The sequence below is a fragment of the Poecilia mexicana genome, unplaced genomic scaffold, assembly GCF_051168715.1.
Source record: "Poecilia mexicana isolate PSO_F unplaced genomic scaffold, ASM5116871v1 scaffold_21, whole genome shotgun sequence".
Classification (NCBI taxonomy): Eukaryota; Metazoa; Chordata; class Actinopteri; order Cyprinodontiformes; family Poeciliidae; genus Poecilia; species Poecilia mexicana.
Window position 1 is genome coordinate 10,218,922 of NW_028263390.1, and position 20,191 is coordinate 10,239,112.

The 20,191-nt window shown below is 40.5% G+C and overlaps 1 protein-coding gene across 1 annotated transcript; it reads left to right on the top strand.

The window, feature by feature from the left end:
• Positions 1-1,072: 1,072 nt before the first annotated feature.
• rnf217 (ring finger protein 217) lies at positions 1,073-19,472 on the top strand. Its single transcript, XM_014985767.2, has 7 exons — positions 1,073-2,891; positions 10,117-10,338; positions 11,139-11,303; positions 11,666-11,763; positions 11,852-11,955; positions 13,704-13,775; positions 14,978-19,472. The coding sequence occupies exons 1-7, from the start codon at positions 1,887-1,889 to the stop codon at positions 15,064-15,066; spliced, it is 1,755 nt and encodes a 584-aa protein (XP_014841253.2). The 5' UTR covers positions 1,073-1,886; the 3' UTR covers positions 15,067-19,472.
• The last annotated feature ends 719 nt before the right edge of the window (positions 19,473-20,191 follow it).

Here is a 20,191-nt window from a genome sequence, read left to right on the forward strand (position 1 = left end):
AGCAAGGTTTTCCCTCTCAAAACTACTGAAAGATCTTGTACGGAACAAAAAGACATGCAATACAGGAAGTATAAACTGTAATGTAAAAAGAAACACCTTATTTTCTTCATATTTATCCAAAGTGACTTACAAGGGAGGATCAACAATGCAGCTCATAACAAAAGCTAACAATAAAGTTAGCTGCACATCCCTGGTAGAGTCAGCAGCGATGTACAGTGTATAGGAGCAACCACTGCTATTGTCGCTTTCAAAATGAGGTCTATCAATTTTTCAAAGCATCCTATTTAGCATAAACATAATCTCTTTCATCCAGATTTGCAATCTCGGTATGTGCAGGGGATAATAAGGTGAGTGATTTCAAGAGAAAGTGACTGTGAACCATGAGTGTAAATGCCATACACATAAAGCAAAATCTGCCTGCTCAAGAACATTTAGTTGGCACAGAGTTGAGGAGGAGTCAATGTGATCTTTTCCTGTCAATAACAGCCCTGGACAGTCAAGGTCATCCTGATAAGAAGCCCCATTGTCTCAAGCCAGAAATGTAAACACTGGAGGCTCCCAAGACACACTTTTTATATAACTACACAAGAAACGCTTTTAAATTTAAACTGACTTTGTGTGATGCCAGTGTATCTTGATCAAGCTTGATTTTATTCTAACAGTTTTATAAGCACATGTTTTTTATTAAAACACAACTGATTAATATTTTTAAATGGTTAACAGTTTATAAAAAATAATAATTAAACTTTGGGAAAGTAAAGAGCTGAGGTAACCCTGTGACATTTTTTAGTAGAGAAGCACCACTGAAAAATGTGACGCACTACAGTTATGCGTGCAAAGTAACAACATCCCTTATTGTCACGTTGTGCTATGCAAATGCTTTGTCTGTGCTCATGAAGATGTACATATCACATACAGCGCATGCCACTTCTGAAAGCCTCACAAGGTGGTCAGGCAATCATCAAGTTTAGAGAAAAGAAAAAAGAGAGATGACACCAGTGCAAAAAAGTTATTTACTCTGTCTTTATAACACACACCATATTTTACACCCTTCATCCCAATCAACGTGCAATTTGGGGGGAATATTGTACCTGACAGGAATTGATTTTCTGCAAAATGTGTTTCTCTCAATGTGTGACTCTCAAAAAAAATGTTTTTAGGTTTTCCAGTATGTGGCAAGCAAGACAACTAACAGTCCAGAGCACTCCAATAACTTAATCTTAATAAAACTAAAACACAAACCGTATAAGAATAGGATTAAACAGACATAAATGGTTCATTTCAGACAAATAAGAGCAATTTTTGAAATTTTACATAAAAACCAGGCTAAATAAAGTAAATTGTACAGTAATAAGAAACCAAAGGTTAAGATACTTCAAAGAGAAATGGTGAAGTAGACTTTTTTTATTTGCTGTTTTAAGACTTTTATCTACATTTAGCATAGGACGAGGGTCTGTAACTTTTTCAATTCAATGCTGACATTTTTACTCTCACTCCTTAAATGAAATGTGTCCTGAAGAAATGAGAGAGGGCAGAAGAGATTATATGAGGCAAAAACAAACAAACAATGAAGAACAGAGTTTTAAAATACTAAGGTCAGCTTTTGTACTTTTCCAGGTAACACTGTATCTTCCAGTTATTGTGGAAAGCTTTTACCGAAACTCTTTTTTTCTCCCTGATCTGATTCGGCTTTACAGTCGACTCTTGGTTGCAGTATCTTCTTTCGCCACTAGGTTTCCCATCGGCCTATCAACACTCTCCTCGGTGCTTACGACAAAATCGGGAAGCAGCGAGCTGCTCGCTTTGTTTTGTTTTGGTAGTAGGAGTTGGAGGACCAGAGGAAGGCCGACAGACAGAGGTCCTCGTGGGGCAGACCTGCTCGCTAAATGGGGAGAGCTAAATCGGGGATGGAAGATGACGAACCGATAGCTGACGCTTGCGAGATGCCGAGCTTTATAAGCAATTTCGAAGAGGGAAGGGGGAAATTGTCCCGCAACCAGCCGACAGGAACTTCCATCACGGACGGCGAAGTTGAGATGCCAGTAGGGGGCCTGAACCGATCTGTCATCCGTTCAAACTCCCGGTTGTCCCTCGACGGAGGCGACGGGAGGACGCGGAAGAGGAGAGGCGAGGGAGAGAGGGATGCGGAGGGCAACAACAACAACAACTGCAACAGCGGAGGAGTCGGAGCAGCAGGGAGGAGGAGGAGGGCGAGCGCTGTGGAGGTTCTGAGGAGGAATTTCGGTGATACCAAGTCGCCCTCTCGCTGTTTTAGTGCAAAAAGTCGGATGCAGAGCGGAGTGGAACATGGAGCCGGCGGAGAAAGTGGTAATAACGACTGTAAGGACGTGGATGGAGCAGAATGTGGTGAGTGTCCAAAGTCGGACGCAGAGACGGGAGGAGCCGGTGGTAAAAACGAGCTGCCTTCAAACGAGTTGACGACTTCAGATGTTACAGGAGTTAAATATTTAAAGGCCAGAGATAAGTGGCACCCTAAAACTGAAGACGACAACAACACTGTGACTTTAAGTGAGTCGTTTAGTGCCAAAGAGCACGTGTACTGTACGGTATACTGCATTGCCAACGACACTCATCGGACAGATGCTGAAATCACGGACCGCTACGACGACGCTGTCACATCTGACGAACTAGAAACGGACTTGGAGACTGTAAAGGTGGCGGACCAGGGCACCGAACCGGTACTGTACACGCTGGATGACCTGGTGGACCCGTTCGGGAACATATCCCACCGCCTGGATGGGGTGCAGGCCGGTGCGGAGAGTCGGATAGAGGATTGCCGGGTGTGCCTGGAGGAGAAACCCATCGCATCCCTGCTCTGCTGCGGGAAGGCCTTGTGTGAGGAGTGTCTGAAAATCTACGTCAGCTCCCTGGTTGGTGGTGTAGCAGTGGCGTTTCTTTCTTGAGCCCATTATTCTGCACCCCGTCATACAGGTTCAGCTCAGTAAATTAAAATGTAATCAGAAACTTAACTCATTTCTCACGGTCAAGTCAAAGAGTACAAGTAATTTGTTGTTCAGGATGACTTATTTATAGGTACAACTTTATTGTCCACCAAGGTGGAAATTTTCCTTCGGCTCTCCTACCGTAAAATGAAAAACATTCATACAATCACAGTATCATCAATTTGTACATAGAATAAAACACTTTCCTTAAGGAAAACATTTCAAATTAATGTTTTGAAAACAAAACATTAAAAAACGTTATTCTTAAATAACATAGAATATTACACAAGACCACTGAAATAGGATATTTAATACAGAAATAGACAATAATTCAATAATGAGAAGGACTGTTGTCTAGCAGATAGTCACTGACACGCTCCACAAGGAATTAAAGCGGAAAAAGATTAAAGATGCCTTTTCACAGAGCGCTGTATCCTAGCATATTCATAGAAAGTAGAGTGGAAGGAAAAAGTGTGGTCAAAAATGTGTACAAGTATCACAGATATTGTGAAGCAAACCCATTCATGATTTTTTTTGGAGAGTCACAAGTTGTGAACTTCAGCTGGAGTCAGTGTTTTTTTTTTTCTTCTTCTTTTTTTATAGCCACTACACAAAGATGTATTCTGGATATGTGCTACTACCGCCTTGGGGTAAAGGCACCCCTGAACAAGTTATACAATCAAAGGTTTTGCCTTGGGTATGGAGAGAAAGTACTGGACTGTTACTTAATGGCCCAAAGTTTTCTTTTCAGATGAAAGCAAATTTTGCATTCCATGTGGAAATGAAGGTCATGGAGTCAGGAGGAACAGTGGAGAGTCACAGAATCTGACATTTTGTTGCATCTTAGTTGCGCCACAGGCTTATCATCTGCATGCTGTGCTGATACAGCAGGTCCTGCACAAGGAGTATGTTTCTTGTGTTTTACAATTATTATTTTTTAATTTTCAGAAGGCTGCTATTTTTGTTTTTAAAATACCAATTTAGACAAGTGGTCTTATGTAATATTGGAATTTTCTGAGAAAAAGTGTTTGGGATTTTCAAAAGCTGTAAAACGGAAACGTCAAAATTTAAACTCTTGAAATACATCAATTTTATTATCGCAGCAATAATTTAATGATATTAGCAGTTTTTGGAACTGCGCATGTCTACGAGTATTTATGTACCAGTACAATTACACAATATTGAATTCATGAGAGTAAGATAAGCTCTTTTTTTTTGTCAACTTTAAAGACGTACATCATTTTCTCTTATTTTTTAAAGAATAGTAAGAATGCATTCATTTTACTTTTGACAGTATTTTCAGACAGTGTTTCTAGAGTCCATAGTCATTGTAGAATAATTCTGTAATACAGAGCAGCAGGCCTGACTTATCGATGTAACTTCAGGTTCTGTTCTAAACTTCGGATACTTCACTTCCTGCAGACACTGTGGTAATTTATGCAGGAAACCGAATCTGCTCTGGGGCAGGCCAGGTTTCCAGATTAGAGGTCAAGAGCATTAAGCACATCTCTCATCCAGTCAATACGCTGAGAGCAGTGAAAGGTGAAAGAGATGATAATGCAAAAACAAAATTTCCCTTTTTGTTCTCAGAGAGTTATTGGGTCTATAAGCAGAGCTCATAATCATGTAGCTAAAACAGAGACCAGTTCCTCTGAAGTTTGGTACTGTTAGAAGCTAAAGATCAAGAAGTAAGATCAAGGACTTTATACTGTTAAAATTCTTATTTCTGGAAAAATATCTGTATTTATCTAAATGTAAAAGTAGAACATGTCATACTCTTGAAATGGTGGTCATTGTACATCCATCCATTTTCTTTACACCCTTGTGCCTTAGTGGGGTCAGGAGGGGTGCTGGTGCCTATCTGCAGCTAACGTTCCGGGTGAGAGACGGGGTCACCCTGGACAGGTCGCCAGTCTGTCGCAGGGCAACACAGAGACACACAACCATGTACACACTCACACCTAGGGACAATTTAGAGAACCCAATTGACCTGACAGTCATGTTTTTGGACTGTGGGAGGAAAACGGAGTTACAGGGAGAACATGCAAACTCCATGCAGAAAGACCGGGGCCAGGAATCGAACCCAGAACCTTCTTGCTGCAAGGCAACAGCGCGACCAACTGGGCCACTGTGCAGCCCCTGGTCTTTGTACATTTGTATTAAAATCACAAATCACCTATAACACCTTTTATGTGACACTGCAGAAACTGGACTTAGACATTCATCATATCCTCACCAACTCGAACAAATCATTTTTACCTTTAAACATTATTGCACAAATATCACAGTGGCAGTGTGTAAAGTAAACAAAAAAAGAAACATGCAAATACAAGACATTAGACACATTCATGCTTGGATCATTTGACTGCAATATTATTATGTTTTTATTATGTGTATTTGTTAGCTTTTCGTGTTGATTACTTCCTCCATGCTTCGTCCTTTCTTTGCCAGCTAGCTTGGCGATACGTCTGAAAACACAATTTTCTATGTTGGTGTTAGTTAGGGTGGATCTTTGAAGGAAAACCTGAACATGTTGAACCTGCGACGTCGAATAGAAACTATGTTTGATCTATTTTTGAATCTAGCCTCAATTTACGATTATATCTATGCCAATAAAGCATTGAACAACAATGCTGTCCCAATTTGTTTAAAAAAATAATAAAGTATCCCTTAAATTAGCACCAAATTAAAGTCTTATTAACAGAGTGACGCACTGGTTGAGCCGTATTGTCCATATCCATATTGGTGTCACGATGGGTTTTGATGGCGTTTGAGCATCCGCTCTTGGATAAGTAGGGAAAAGGAGGGTTGCTGTCGCCTATCTCTTAGATACAGTCACTGCTGATAAATATCCAGCAGCTGGTTGATGAGTCTTAGAGCACGTTATTCTTTGTCACGCTTTCATACGCCATATTTAGCATCCCAGAGGCATTTGGGTCCAGCCTCCAGTTCTGGGAAATTCACCAGAAGCTGACCCCACATGTTTAAAATACTTAATGGAATATCTAGATTAAGAGGTCGACCTAAGCTGTTCGGCATTAACTCACAAGCGGAGGACTGTGTTATGAAATGTTAACCAGAAAGTTAGAAGTCAGCACCTGAAGGTCTCTTTGTCTTGTGACAAATACATATTTTGTGAATCTAGGTCAAGGCACCAGAAGAAGCTCAAACAGTTTATATAACAGCCGACTTTGGAAACTGTGGAGCGTGTTCAGATCCTGGTTCCAAATGGTTCGCTTTTCTTCTGAAGTACATCATCTGACGCCGTTAACACTTTACCAAAGCGACAGATGAGGGCCCATCCTCTTCTGGATTACTTCCTAAAGACACGTCTCCTTTGTTGATGCCTGGAATATTTTTGTTGGCACACCAGCCAGGGTGTTGCAGTCGGAACCATTTTTCCAGTGATTTAGTGTGATAAATCGAGCATATTAATAACCGATAGGTGAAAATCCACTTCCTCTAATAAGCATTTTGCAGCAGAATAAAAATCTGCTCTTACTTTACACCTCTCTGGATGGATTATTTTTATTCTTTAAGCCTCACCTCTGTCATGAGATGGTATCTTCTAAACACTGTCTGTTATGCAGCATTTATGCAGCTTCTCACATCACTCAGGCCGCATGGAAGTTGCAACCGTTGCTCTAATCTGCTTTAATCTGTTTATGTAAAACTGTTTAATCAGTCATTTGAAGTAGATTTTTGTCTGCTGTTGTGCTACTTTGATAACAGGTTTTGAATAATAGTACAGTCACAGCCAAAGGTGCGCCATCTGATAAGCAAGCCAAACATGAAAATGGTCATAAAAAAAACTTGCCTGGAGGCAGTGTTCTTATTCAGGTGAATGGACTGCAGGCTGATTTTAGCATACAGGCCTGGCGTTGAGCGTATAGAGTAAGTGTTATGTCAGAGAGGGTTGGTGGAGACGGGGTCGTGCTTGTTTGGCTCCAAAACCACGTTTCAACAGTGATTAAAGTTGCAAAATACTTGCTTTTTTTTTTTTTTTTTTTAGCCTCTTCGTACCGGTGGAATATTTTTAGAGAATACATATTATTCAGTAATATCACACAACAGATTCCTCATTATCAGTGGTTATATCAAGCAACAATGAAGCCAAATGGAGAGAGAGAGAAGAAAAAAACTATGTGGAAAAACTTGTACCTACTGTCACAACCAGACCCAATTGATCAGATGAATTTGCCATCAACAATTAATCAAATGCAGAAGCTTTAGCATATGCTGCATGGTAACACCGTTTCAAAATGGAAAGACATCTGAATTAACATAAGAGAAGCATTTTTTTACTAACCATTAAAATCAATCAGTTGCATCATTCCCAAAGAATTTGTGGTTTATTATTCTGGAGTTAGATTGATTATTAACTATAGGAAAGCACTTAAGATAGCTGTCAGTCTTTTAAAGGCAGACATCCCATTAAATCCATACCAAAACCCAATTAAAGTGGAAAAAAAGCCACTGAAAGGGACATTAAATGTTAAAGTTCATCACAGTGCAATAACAAAGACTGGAGAATACATTCTTGTTTAAGATGAGATAACACTGGCCTTTTCTTGTCCAAAGAATTTTGTTTTCCCTGGTGCAGGCACTTGGGTGCAAAATCCGTAATCACTAACTACATTCACATTTAGAACCAGGATTTGCACATAATATCAAGTTTTTACCTGTTTTTAGCAACTATGAACTCGACTGTGTAATATGCTAAACAAGCCTCCCAACAGACGTGTTGCAGTGGCCCAGTCAAAGTCAAGACCTCACTGTTACAGAAATGCTGTGTCGGAACTAAAGAGAACTAGTCATAAAACAGATACTTGCGAAACTCGATAAACCGAATAAATGTGGGACAAAATTCCTCCTTAATGGAAGTGAGCTGATGAAGTCACGCAGAAAAACATCAGCTTGAAACTGTGACTGCTAAAGGTTAACGTAAGACCTGCTGAGGTCTAGGAGGAAATCGATTTCCACTCGCAGCCTTTTTGTTCAATACATAACCCTAATGGGGAATATGTTGTGTAAGGTTGGGGTTGGATTTGGCTGAAAATAACTCATCTCCATTCTTGTGTGAAACGAGAGGCTACAAGAGGGGTCACCGTGGGTTAAATGTAAATTTTATTTAACATTGGATCGTGCGGAGCCCTGTTGGAAGTCGCACAATAAAATAAATGCCCTTCCAGGAATCAAAATCCATTTCAGGAGTCAAACCGGATCTTATCGATATTTCTGGTTGCAGCATATTATGTTGACCTAGTTTGTTTCACACCGTTGATGCAAAAATACTTAGCACCCAAACACATTCGGCCTCGTGTCACGCTGTCCACACAATAATGAGGCGCGTGTTTGTGAGAAGAAACCCGTCGAACCAGTCCCACCAGGCAGTGCCCTGTTGTATTTGAAAACAAACGACGCGGCTTTCAGGCCTGCAAGGATAGAGGTTCGTAGTCAGTAAATGGTGCTTATTATCTGCATGAGCTTGCATGTGTGTGTGTGTGTGTGTGTGTGTACTTATGCACAGGTTCCAAAGCAAACATTTGGCATGGCTCCATAAAAGGGTGCAGATATTTTCCGAGAACCACAGTCTCCAGGGGGCTTGATGGACAAAGTGTAAGAAGCCAGGCAGGTTGATAGAAAAGAATATCATTCACAAAAGAAAGAATGGATATAGGAATGATTAGATCCTCTAAGATGGCTAAAAGGTTGCAGGGCAGTAAGTGATAAAGGACTGATGAAGACCTGATTCCCCTACTTTTGATCTTCACTGTTGGATCATAGGGTAAGATTACTGTGCCTTGCTAATAATATCAGGTTTGGTAGGTAGATTTGCAGTGGTACCATGCTTTTTCAATTTTTGGAAGATGGGATGTCAGAATAATCTTTAAGATTTTCGTTTGAAAAATTGATCTGGTGTGTTTTTTTGGTTCTAATGATGCCGTTTGTCCACCAGAGTTCTGTAAGGGTGCATTCACACCAGTCCTGTTTAGTTCTAGGTTGATTGCCTAGAAAATCTCTTTTGTTTGGGGATGTGTTAATGCGCAATTAAACTCTAATTTGGACCCAAAAAAGAAAAAAAAAAGAAAAACTCTGGTCTGACTACAAACCTAGGTCTCAGTGCGATTAAAGTGAACTCAGTCGCTGTACGAATGCACGTTTGAATGCCAAGCGGGTGAAGACCACTCCAGAAACAGGAAGTGGACTATAGCAAAGGGCATTCTGGGTAAAAACAACCAAAACAAACATGAGTCTTAGCTCTTAGAAGAGAAATGGTTTGTGGTCTTCTACCAGCGTCTCATCAGAAATCCTACCATTGACATCTGACGCTTCTCTATTTTTGCTTAGATTTCATGAAGAAGGAAATTGTGCTCTTCTTCTGAAGTTCTTGTCTTGTTTTCTTCAGTAGTTCTTGATGCGGTGCCACCGCAGGTGAGGGAGGTGAACAGGTTTTTCAAAGAGTTTGGTGTGAATGTTGCAACTTTGGTCACCAATCGAAGTGCAGCTATCGGACTATCAGATGTGGAAACACCTAAGAAACCTCCGAGGCCTTCACAGAACAATTACACACAGTCGGATTAATAATTAGGCAATCTCCGTAAATTATTTTCTGTATTCAGTTTTAGATCTAGATTTTTTTTGGAGGGGGGTCTCATAATACAAAAGTACACAAGTATGGCGAAGTTATGCCTCAAACTCCACTTGGTGCTGATAATCTTATGAAAAAAGTTTTTTAAAAAGTGAAAAATTTAAAATGGTATAAATAGTTTTCCATACATGTGTCTGTCTGACTATATTTATCAACTCTAGTGCATTAAATTATTAACAACATTCCAATAGATTTTGTAGTAAAGCACACTAAAAACATCAAACTTCTCACATTTGTGTGTTTTTATCCTCCACGCTGTTTCATTCACCGTGCCACTTACCCACTTTGCACTCCTTCTATTCTGGGGTAAATTAGTCACTAGGTTTTGTGAATTTCTTTACCATGTCGAAGCTTCCTGGTCAGACAACCCCACAGTGGCCAAACCCTCACACTCATACACTGATGAACAGCTGATGCTGCAGAAAAGAACATAGACGTGTTTCTTCTCATTGAAATTTGCAGCTCAGATTTTTTTTTTTATCATTATTTTATTTATTACAGGTGAAGGAGGGCAATGTTGTCATCAGCTGTCCAATCACGGAGTGTACCGGCACCCTGGAGGAGGGATTAATAATTTCCCACTTGAGCAGGGAAGAGGTGGTAAAGTACCGCTACTTTTTGCAGCTGAGTCAGCTGGACTCGAGCACAAAGCCCTGTCCCCAGTGCAGCCACTTCACGTCTCTGAAGGAAAGCAGCACAAACCGCAACGACCACAAGTACAAGGTAAGATTGCACGCTCGGATTGACTGTTTAGTAGGGGGGGAAAAAAACAAGCGAGAAGGTATGGCTGCGTTCAGGGACCTGTGCGGCAGGCTTTTGTCGTTTATCATTTCTAACAGTCACCAGGAAATGACTCCGGTGGATCTGATTGTGTTTCTGCCCACATCAGGCATTAACATACATTGACAGGTCTGCTTTTCCGGTCTAATTGCCAGTTAGCTTGCATTTCCACCTGCCTCCAGTGGCCACTTGTTGTCACTTGTGTGCTGCATGTGAACAACAAACAGGAGATCAGTGCATGTAATATATGGTTTCATTCTGATATCTTAGCAAGCAAGGTGGCAAAACCCAGAAATCTCTTTCTTGAGGATGCTAAAACGTTCTATGGACGAGGTGATGCGTAGTTGGGGAGTTTCAGATCTGCAATGTGATCTCCACCCAGTGGGACTTGACTATCCGGATTAGCTCCCTTCAATTACCTCCATTAACCAATGCAGAGGAGCAGCAACTCCCATGTGATGACTTCATCTCTAAGCCCAAGACCAAATACCCTACAGGGAAAGTTAATTGTTTCTGCTTGTGTCCGATCTTTGCTCTGCCATTTAATGATCAATATATCAACACTAACAGTGAGGCCTGGGATGTCGAATAATGAAAGAAACTATAAACACCCATCTCTAGGTGGATCATAATTATAATGTGCTTGGTTGTTTTGAATGAATTCTCTTCTGTTCTCATAATCCCTTTCAGTGCAATCATTGGTCTCTTTAAAATTGTTTCATCTTCCTGCTTTCCTGCCATAGATACAGTGCATCAGCTGCCAGTTTGTGTGGTGTTTTAAATGCCACGCGCCCTGGCACGATGGAATCAAGTGTCGCGACTACATCCAAGGGGACAAGCTGCTGCGAACCTGGGCGAGCGTCATCGAGCACGGGCAGAGGAACGCCCAGAAGTGTCCACGGTGCAAGGTAGGAGCTCGGAGCAGTGTTTTGGGTTGTAGATCTCATGGTGATTTACATTGTAGGCCGGATCCGGTTTGCTGCGTCGGTCGGGAAGCTGATTGATGAAAGACGGGAGCGATATAGAAACCTGAATCATTAAAGGTTTAGAAGCATGAAAACTGGGAAGGGATGATGGATGAACAGCTGGTGGGAGGGAGCACATGTGGAACAGATGAGTAACGATGCACACGCGGCACTCCTAAGTTGAAAATCGGATTCTGCTGCATTAGAGTTGTGGTACTATCTGTACAGCATCTTGTCTCTCTTGATTCAAATTTGGTTAACGAGCCTTTTTTTTCCTTTTTTCTTTATTCGTCTCTTCTCTTTAGATCCACATCCAGCGAACAGAGGGCTGTGATCACATGGCCTGTTCCCAGTGTGGCACTAACTTCTGTTACCGCTGTGGAGAGCGTTACCGAAGCCTCAGGTTCCATTCTCTCTGCCGCTTTTCACTCTGGCTGCTCCCTTTGTCCTTTATCCCCTTTCTGAGTCCATCTTTCACGATCTTGCGACAGATTCTTCGGGGACCACAATTCCAACCTCAGTGTGTTTGGCTGCAAGTATCGTTTCTTCCCTGACAGGCCCCATGTCAGGCGGCTGCTTAGAGGCTCTGTCTTTGGTGAGTATTTATTCTGCTATTTTAAACTCTTTGTTGCTCTTGTCAACTACAACTGCAAAAATAGTTTATTGAAATTTTCTCAGGTCATGCACCATAATAAACCCACTCCTTTTTACCCAGTCAAATCAGGAGAGGGCTATAATCATAAAAAAAAAATACTCAGAGTTCCAGCCCCTATATTTACATAGACAAAACAAAGGGACACATAGCACTTTTTTATTCATGTTTAAGTTTTTTTTTTACATTTAATCTTTGTCTGGTATTTCATAGAATTGCATTTTTAAACTGTATAATAACTGATACTTTTTAGTTATGGCTCCACAAGTCTCTCACAGCAGTTTGCAGGAATTTTGTCTCATTCTTTGTGACAGAATTAGAGTAACTGAGTCAGGTTAGGAAGCTCCCTTGAATTGAATTATATTTATTTTGGTACAGACAGGTGTTACATTTTAACAAATGCCATACACTTTACCGATAAGTGAAAAGTTAGCGCCACTTACCGTAAAAGGTGATTCATGAACATCATCTCGGCTTGCTCTGAAGTGCTACACCAACTTGATTTTTAGCAGAAGCTAACGCTAAACGCTAAATTCAACTATATTGATACTCACCATGTGACAGCATACTTTATCACCCTCAACAGGGTCAAATTGTTACTGCACACCCGCCTGTGTGGTTTGCACTTTAGGAAGTGATTATTTGGAACTGATGTTTTTCTCATTGTTTCAGTTCTGTGGTTGAATATTGCTAACGTTAACTTTGTAGCTGATTTTGCGTAATTGACCTCTGTAGGGCATCGGTTGAAAAGGTTCAAACAACAGTGGGGGGAAAAAAAAACTTTTAAAAGTAACAGTCCCATAATTGTTTTACTTCTTTGATTAAAGTTAAATGTTTCTCCTGAGCTCAACGTCAGCAAGCAGTTAAACAAACTGTTGAATTAGCATGTCTTTGCTCAAGTTGATCAAGGCCGATTCTAATCACCAGTCCTGCAATCTGTTCGTTCTTACTGCCTATAATTAGCAGAAAATATAGAACATTATGTTGTATTTTCTTTAAAATACACAAACTTATGTCTGACAACTTTGCGACATAGTAGATAGGATAAAACGTGTCTGTAACAATATTCTTTAAGTAAAGCCAAAGTTTTAGCAGCATAGAGTACGTCTACCTTACTTTAACGGTATGTTCTCCCAGAGACATTTTTTCATACTTAACACAACTTTGTCTTAATCTATTAGATTTAGCACAATAGTTATAAGTATGCAAATGTATATCAAACATATCAGATCAGAACTTTGCCAATATTGACTTAAACATCACTTTAAACCTTGAATCATTTTACTTGCTTTTTGTGGCTTGTCTTGCCAGTTTTTAATGAAAACACTGTGACATTTCGCCTTAAAGTTCTCAGATAAAACTTGCGTTCCTCACTGCACCACCCGCATAGCGTTCTGTCCTGAACCAGAGGAGATCTCGCATGATTCTGTCTTAGTTATGATAATTAACAGTTATCAGATCTTTGAAGCAGTGAGACTCGGAGAAACTGGAATCCTGACACGATTTCCTTGACATTCGCCATAAAAAAAAAAAAAAAAGCACAGTTATCTCAGCGGGTGGCCGCCAGTTTTACCCCACAGCAGGAGTCATTTGCACATTGCCGCTCCGATTTTGGATTTAATGAGAAGGCAGAGCCGATCGTTGGCTGTTGCAGTAACCGTTCTTCCTTTCTCCTTCTTCTCTCTTTGCAGCTGCTAAGTCGCTGTTAGCTCCGCTGGTCTTCGTGCTGATGATAGTAGTCGGAGCTCTCGCTCTGGTGATAGGTAAACGCAGCTGCACACATGAACACACATGCACCGGCCAAACACGTCCTCGCTAAATGCCTCATGTGAATAAGAGAAGCGGAACGCTTTCTTAGCGCAGCAGCAAAGCAGCTGCTCTGCACAGACGAGGCTGGAGTCGTAGATTCAAACCGCGACTGGCCTCTGATGGTGATGATTTCCTTGAGTTGCATTCACGTCATCGTCGTCAGCGGTGACGCTGACTCATTCGTCGGGGTGCACTGGGACCCATCGGTGCTTCAGCCCAACTGTATCTTCATATTCCTATATATGGTGCAGCTGGGAAAGTATTTGCACCAATTATATCACACAGAAAATTAATACATAAGCAGTCCCAAAAATTATGATTTGATTTATTATAAACAACTTTTAACTTTGCTAAGCTATCCAAACCAACCTGGTGTTGTGAGGTCACTTAAAAGGACCTGCCTGACAACATGAAAATCTCAAAAAGCAACATATCATGGCACACCAGAATTCAAGAGCAGATTCCCAGTCAGTCAGGAAAGGGCGACAAAACTGTTCCCGAGGTTTTGAAACTCAGAAGTAGATCCATTATCCACAAATGGAGAAGACGTAGAACGTCGGTAAACCGTCCCAGGAGTGGCCCAGCCTGCAAAAATGACTCCCAGAGCGCATCGATAACTCGTCCAGGAGGTCACAAAAGAACCCAGAGCAACGCCCGACCTCACTTTCCTCGGTTTAGGTCATTGTTCATGATCCAGCAGTAAGAAAGAGTGATGGGGCAAAATGGCTTAAATTTGCTGGAAACATCTAGATCATCCCCAAGACTTGAGGAAATATTTCCCGTCAACTCACGGGACAAAAGTGCGTCCTGTTAAAAACCAAACTAAACTAAAACAGCATTTCAGAAGACGAAAATCAAACAGAAAGTCGAACATGGAGGTGGCAGTTCGACGGTACGCACCATAAAATCCAGAAGGAGGAGACTGTCCAGCCATCAGTTTGTGACCCAAATCTCAAACCCCCCTTAGGTTATGCAGCCGTTTTCGGGTTTTTTTTTTTCTTAATTAAGTAAAAAAAAAAAAATTGAAAAACTATCTTTTGCATTTCATCAGTTTGATGGTAAAAACAGAAGAAATCTTTTAGTAGGCAAATGCTTTTTCACGCCACTGCATGTCTCTACTAATTGGAAAATGCCGATTCTCTCCTGTTCTCCGCAGGTTTGTTTGTTTTCCCCGTCTACTACTTTTGTAAAAAGAGGAAGAAGGAGCAGGAGCAGCAAACCCGAGGCTCCGGGCGCTGGATCTAGCCCCCTCCTTTTCGAGGAAAAGGCCGACACCCACATCTCCTCAGGGACGCCAGCCTGAGACACGAGAAAACTCAGAGGAAGGATCAGACTTCACAAAACAAACACAGGCTGCTGGAGTGGTACTTTCTTGGAGCGGAGCGAGCCCTTGACAATTGCACACCAACACATGGAGTTTATTTATATTGCATGAGACCGCTGTTGAAGTATGAAGGCTGGATGTCGAAGCAGAAGAGCAACCCAAATCTATTTGGACTGAATTTTGAGGCAACAAGAGCACCGTCGCATAGTAAAAGAAAAGAATTGTGGTCAGTTTATAGCACACGCTCTCCACGTTTGTATTTATTATTATTTGTTATTATTTTGCCTCAGATTTAATGACAAATAACACAATCCAAATCGAAAAATGAAGTTTTTTTATGATTGAAGGAGGCTCAGAGAGTGCTGGATAAACAAACTTTCCATATACTCTTCCTGGGGATAAATGCCATAATTAATTCTTGGCTTTGAAAACGCATTTGCACAGTTCTCAGGTTGTCAAGCAGCCCAACTACTGGCTTAATTCTGGCCCTTTTTTTTTTTTTTTTGAATATCAGAAAAAGGTTTTATAATCAGATGAGGCAGAGACTGAGCTTGTCTGGTCTTAATTACAAGAAGTGTCTTTGGAGGATTCAGGACGAGGCTTTTAAACCTCTGGGCTGGTAAAGGAACAATTATTAAAGGCCTACAGTTAAATACGTCATGCAGGTCAGCGATGATTGTATATAAGCGTCTGACCAGAGCCGTCGGAGAGCAGCAGAGACGTGACAGACAAATTATTCTCAACGCGTTTCGCTAATCTAGTCAGGAACGAAAAGTTTTCACTGCGATTTGAGTCTCACACGGAGGAAGATGCTGTGAAGAGAAGTCTAGCGATGCATGAGATGAATTTGGACCCTAACTTCTCACCATAAGGTCTGCAAACCTGTCGGGTGTGTGCGCCCAGTTCTAGAAATTCAGGTTGAGTCCTAATGAAAACGCGGCAACCCCTTCCACCTGGTTTGTGTTCTGACGCCCCGTCTGTCTTTCCATCCCTGCTTTTGGCTCTGATACCAGACGTCATCCCTGCTCCGCCTGCTTTCCGTGTCATCAAAAAACAACTACAGAAAAAAAAGAAAAAGGTGGCTGTGCCAAAGCAAAATGCTGAATGTGGTGCAACATTACAATTGATCTGGTCGCTGCGTTGTTTTGTTATCTTTTCGGGTTTAGCGTGTTTTGTACTGTTGCTCTCCCGCTGTGGCATTCATTGCTGTCTGAAGCTTTTTCACATTTTCTCATGTTGCTAAATGTTAAGGAGAGGAAAAATGATAGATGGTTATAGTTTAACAAAAGTGCATAAAAAGTGTGGCATGCATTTAAAGTCTGCTTTATCAATCTGTGGTACAGTTGTACCACAGATTGTCTTCAGTCAGAGGCTTCTTCAGATCTGCTGTAACACAGACTGCTTCAAAAGATCCTTCCTGCCCACAGCCATCATCATCTGCAGTAAATCTCTGGAGAAACATAGATATGAGTCACAACATTCATTTTCCTTTTGAAATTAATTATTTTATTAATATTAATTGACACTGTATTTTACTTATTGGTATCAGGCTGAATGGGCTAAAGGCAAACGTCTGCCACTTTTTTCAGATTTTCTTTTATATATTGTTGACTTCTTAGCTCAAACTCAGCTACCGGATGCTTGCTGCGGGTCTGTCCCAAAAAATAAAAAATAAAATAGCTTGACAAAATGTGAAAAAGTTCAATGGTTCTGTAGTTGTAGTTGTACCTCCTGGGGTGACGAACTTAAAGGTCGAAATATCAGTTTAGCGCAGATGAAAAAGTGCAGAGAACGATTAAAAAAAATAAATAAATACTGTCCTTTATATTTATCTTGAGCAGCCTGGTTTAGTGCTTTATCAGTGAGTTCAACAGGGTTTTGTGTAGAGTTATTATTTCTAAGATAGTCAGGTTTCATAGTGTAAAAGGTGTGATCCAGAAGGACTGGTTCTTTTTATGAACCTGAAATATTTTTTTTAACTTTGAAGGAAGAATGTAAGAGGGAAGAATCGATTTCAAAAGGGTTAAAAGGTCATCTGACGGTCTCTTATCGCAGGCTTCTCTCTGAATTTTAAGTAAGTTTTATTTAAACAACAAAAAAGAAAGGCTAACCATCTTTATGCCCCTGAGCTTTAGGTTTCTATGAACAACAAATTTAGAGTCATTCAGGCAAATCCTTTCAACGATCTGCTTTTGTTTCCCTGCTCTCTCGCGTGGAATTCACTAAAGAAAGCTGAAAATTGATGGCCAAGTTGTGTCGCTGCTCCTGTAAAATCTGTAAGTGTTTTAGCACTGAATCTACACTCGAGAAGGATTAATGACATCAATTTAAGTAGAAAAGGCAGGATTTATCTTTGTGTTTGTCAAACACTTGTCCGTTAAAAAAAAAACAAAACATAAAAATCTATTAGTTGAGCTTTAACCCAGGGGACATGACACGTTTTCTACATCTGGGGGTGTGAAGAAGTGTCAAATAAAGTTACACTGTAATAACAGAGTTCACAACGTACACTCTTCATTATATCCCTGCACGATGCTTTCTGTAGTTTTCAGTAGTCCTATATAGGTTTGGGTTGAATCCTCTCTCAGGGAGTTTGTTTTGTGTTCACTGGACCCAGATCCCAACCCGGACATTAGCTGTGCCAAAGAAATTGCTGAACAGCGCCGTGGACTCTGAATGCTTCCTGGTACGCTTGCCAGCTGCTGCCGCGCTTTACATATTGGATTCCAGGAAACACAGTGCACTACGGCTTCAAAAGGAGATCAGAGTTGTGTTTTGGCGTTGCCAACGCTGACTCTCTCTCTCTCCCAGCCTGACTCAGCTGGATTGTGAACTCTTTGGTGGGGATCAGAGGGATGAAATCCACGATTGAAAAGCAGAATAATCAAAACGGGCACATGTGTTCGCAAGACAGAAATTGGAAACCGTACGACCCTCATTCCCACGTATCTTAATAACAATCGTACTGCTCCACTTAGTTCTGCACTGTCATGTTTAACAGCTGCTTTTTAAAGGTGTTATTTATGAATGAACGTGTGCATCTAAAACTGCCCCCCATTAGATAAACGTTATTGTAATTTTCTAGATTCTTTCTGCAGTCAATGACATTGTTTTTTTTGTTTTGTTTTGTTTTTTCAGTGCCATTCTACCATTAGGTTGTCCTTTACAGCGCCTTACAAAAATTCCCGTACCAAATTTCTTACAATGTATTTTATTGGGAATTCATGTGAAGACGTCTTCATAAAATCTTAAATGAAGTACACAAAGGTATAGAGATATGAGAAAAAAAAGTTTGAGAGGTATAAAAACAACGTATTTGGACGTTCCCCACCTCTGAAGTTATAATTGTGCTAACTTAGCTCGCTGCCAGAAAGTTAACTGTTAAAATCGACGTGAAATTTGAGGAACAAAACCTGCTTCCTTGGATAATATTTTTCTATGTGATTGATATTGCATTTTATGATAAAGTTTTTCCTTTGTTTTTGTCGTAGTTGATTCAAATTAATCAGGTTATGGCATAGCAGGGCTGTGGTAGCTGCCTGCTTAGATGTATATATATTTTCCCAGTAAAGATACAATGTCTGGCATAAACGGTGCCGTCGTCACGGCTGGAGATCAGATTGTGTTTAAGAGAGTTGCAGAATGTATCACACCCTGGCCTTTTATTTTGTATTTATTATATTAAGCCTTCGTCCTCAACGAATTAATATAGTCATGCATGAAAAGATGCTAAAAAAAATTTCTGTGAAACGTCTTTGAGATGCATTTGGAATCTTGTAGCTGACTGCTCAGCAAACAAAGGCAATAAGTTTAGGTGTGACGTCCCAAAACCACAATCCGGCGTGTAGCCTACATCCAAAACCTGCTTGTAAATTTGCACGTTTAACAGTCACTTTAGTTTGGCTCATGTTTTCCTAACTCGCACTTTGAGCCCTGCCTCAAACATTAGATGGTCTGTGAAGGAGGAAGTGCTGCAGAAATACCTGCTGGCTTTCAAGTTTCAGTTAATTAAATGTCTGCATATGGAGCTGCAAGACCTTAGAAGATGTTGACTGCTAAACCAGTGAATTTGGATTGATCAGTAATCTCAGGATGGGATTTCACCTCTTGGACATGCAAATCTGTTGGAACAATAGCAGTGTGTTTCTATGTATATGTCACTGTTTTTTCCAGGTATCTCTTTACAAAGACATGTTAAAGATAACTCCCCCCCAAATGCTGCCACTGTCAAAGATTATCTGCTGATATTACTGTTGCTAACTTAGCAAAGGCACAAACACTCTTTTATGAAAGAATCTGAAGGACAATAAACAAAATGCCAAATGTGGCTGTGGACTTTTTCCCCCCCTTTTCTTCGCCTTGATTTACAAGACTTTAATATCTCTCCGGTCACAGTTGTGGTTGCATTTTTACGCCAGTAGGGGTCATAATTGTACCTTTTTTTTTTTTTTTTTTTTTTTTTTTTTACTGAGCTCTGCAACTACCGTTAGTTTGAAAATGCACAATGTATATTTTTAATTAAGCTAGAGGATTACTTGCGTGTAATTGAGAAAGAAAGAAGTAAATTTGTAAATCTTTTAAAATAAGCAAATTGAGTTTGTAGGCTAGCTAGACGTTGGATTCTTTATCGATGCTTTTGAGTCTTTGTGCAGCAGCTGTTTTAGCTGTTGATGTGATGTGGCGCAGACTTTTCATTGCCAAAAATGTTTACATAAATGGTAAAGGTAAAAGTAGCGTAAATGGAAAATATGGAGTTTTCCCACACACAAAAACAAGTGCTATACAAGAGGAAGCCATGTTACTGAATGGTTATGTTATAATGTTTTTTCCAGTCTATTCTTGAGTTGAAGTCTCCTGTATGGCAGTTTCTTGTAGTATATAATCTAAGTAGGCTCTTTGTTTTTTAGGTAATTACAGCAGGAAATAACCTTATTAGCATGTATCCATGGCTTGTGTGAGGGAAGAAATAAGTTGTCTAAAAATGTCTGCCTGTAGCTCCAAATAGCCACAAGAACCTTCTTCCTATTCCTATTTAGCTATGTTGAT

Coding starts and splice junctions, on each gene's coding strand:
- rnf217 (XM_014985767.2), top strand. CDS start 1,887: ATGGGGAGAGCTAAATCGGGGATGGAAGATGACGAACCGATAGCTGAC. Junction 11,764..11,851: donor GAGCGTTACCGAAGCCTCAG/GTTCCATTCTCT, acceptor ATCTTGCGACAG/ATTCTTCGGGGACCACAATT. Junction 13,776..14,977: donor AGCTCTCGCTCTGGTGATAG/GTAAACGCAGCT, acceptor TGTTCTCCGCAG/GTTTGTTTGTTTTCCCCGTC.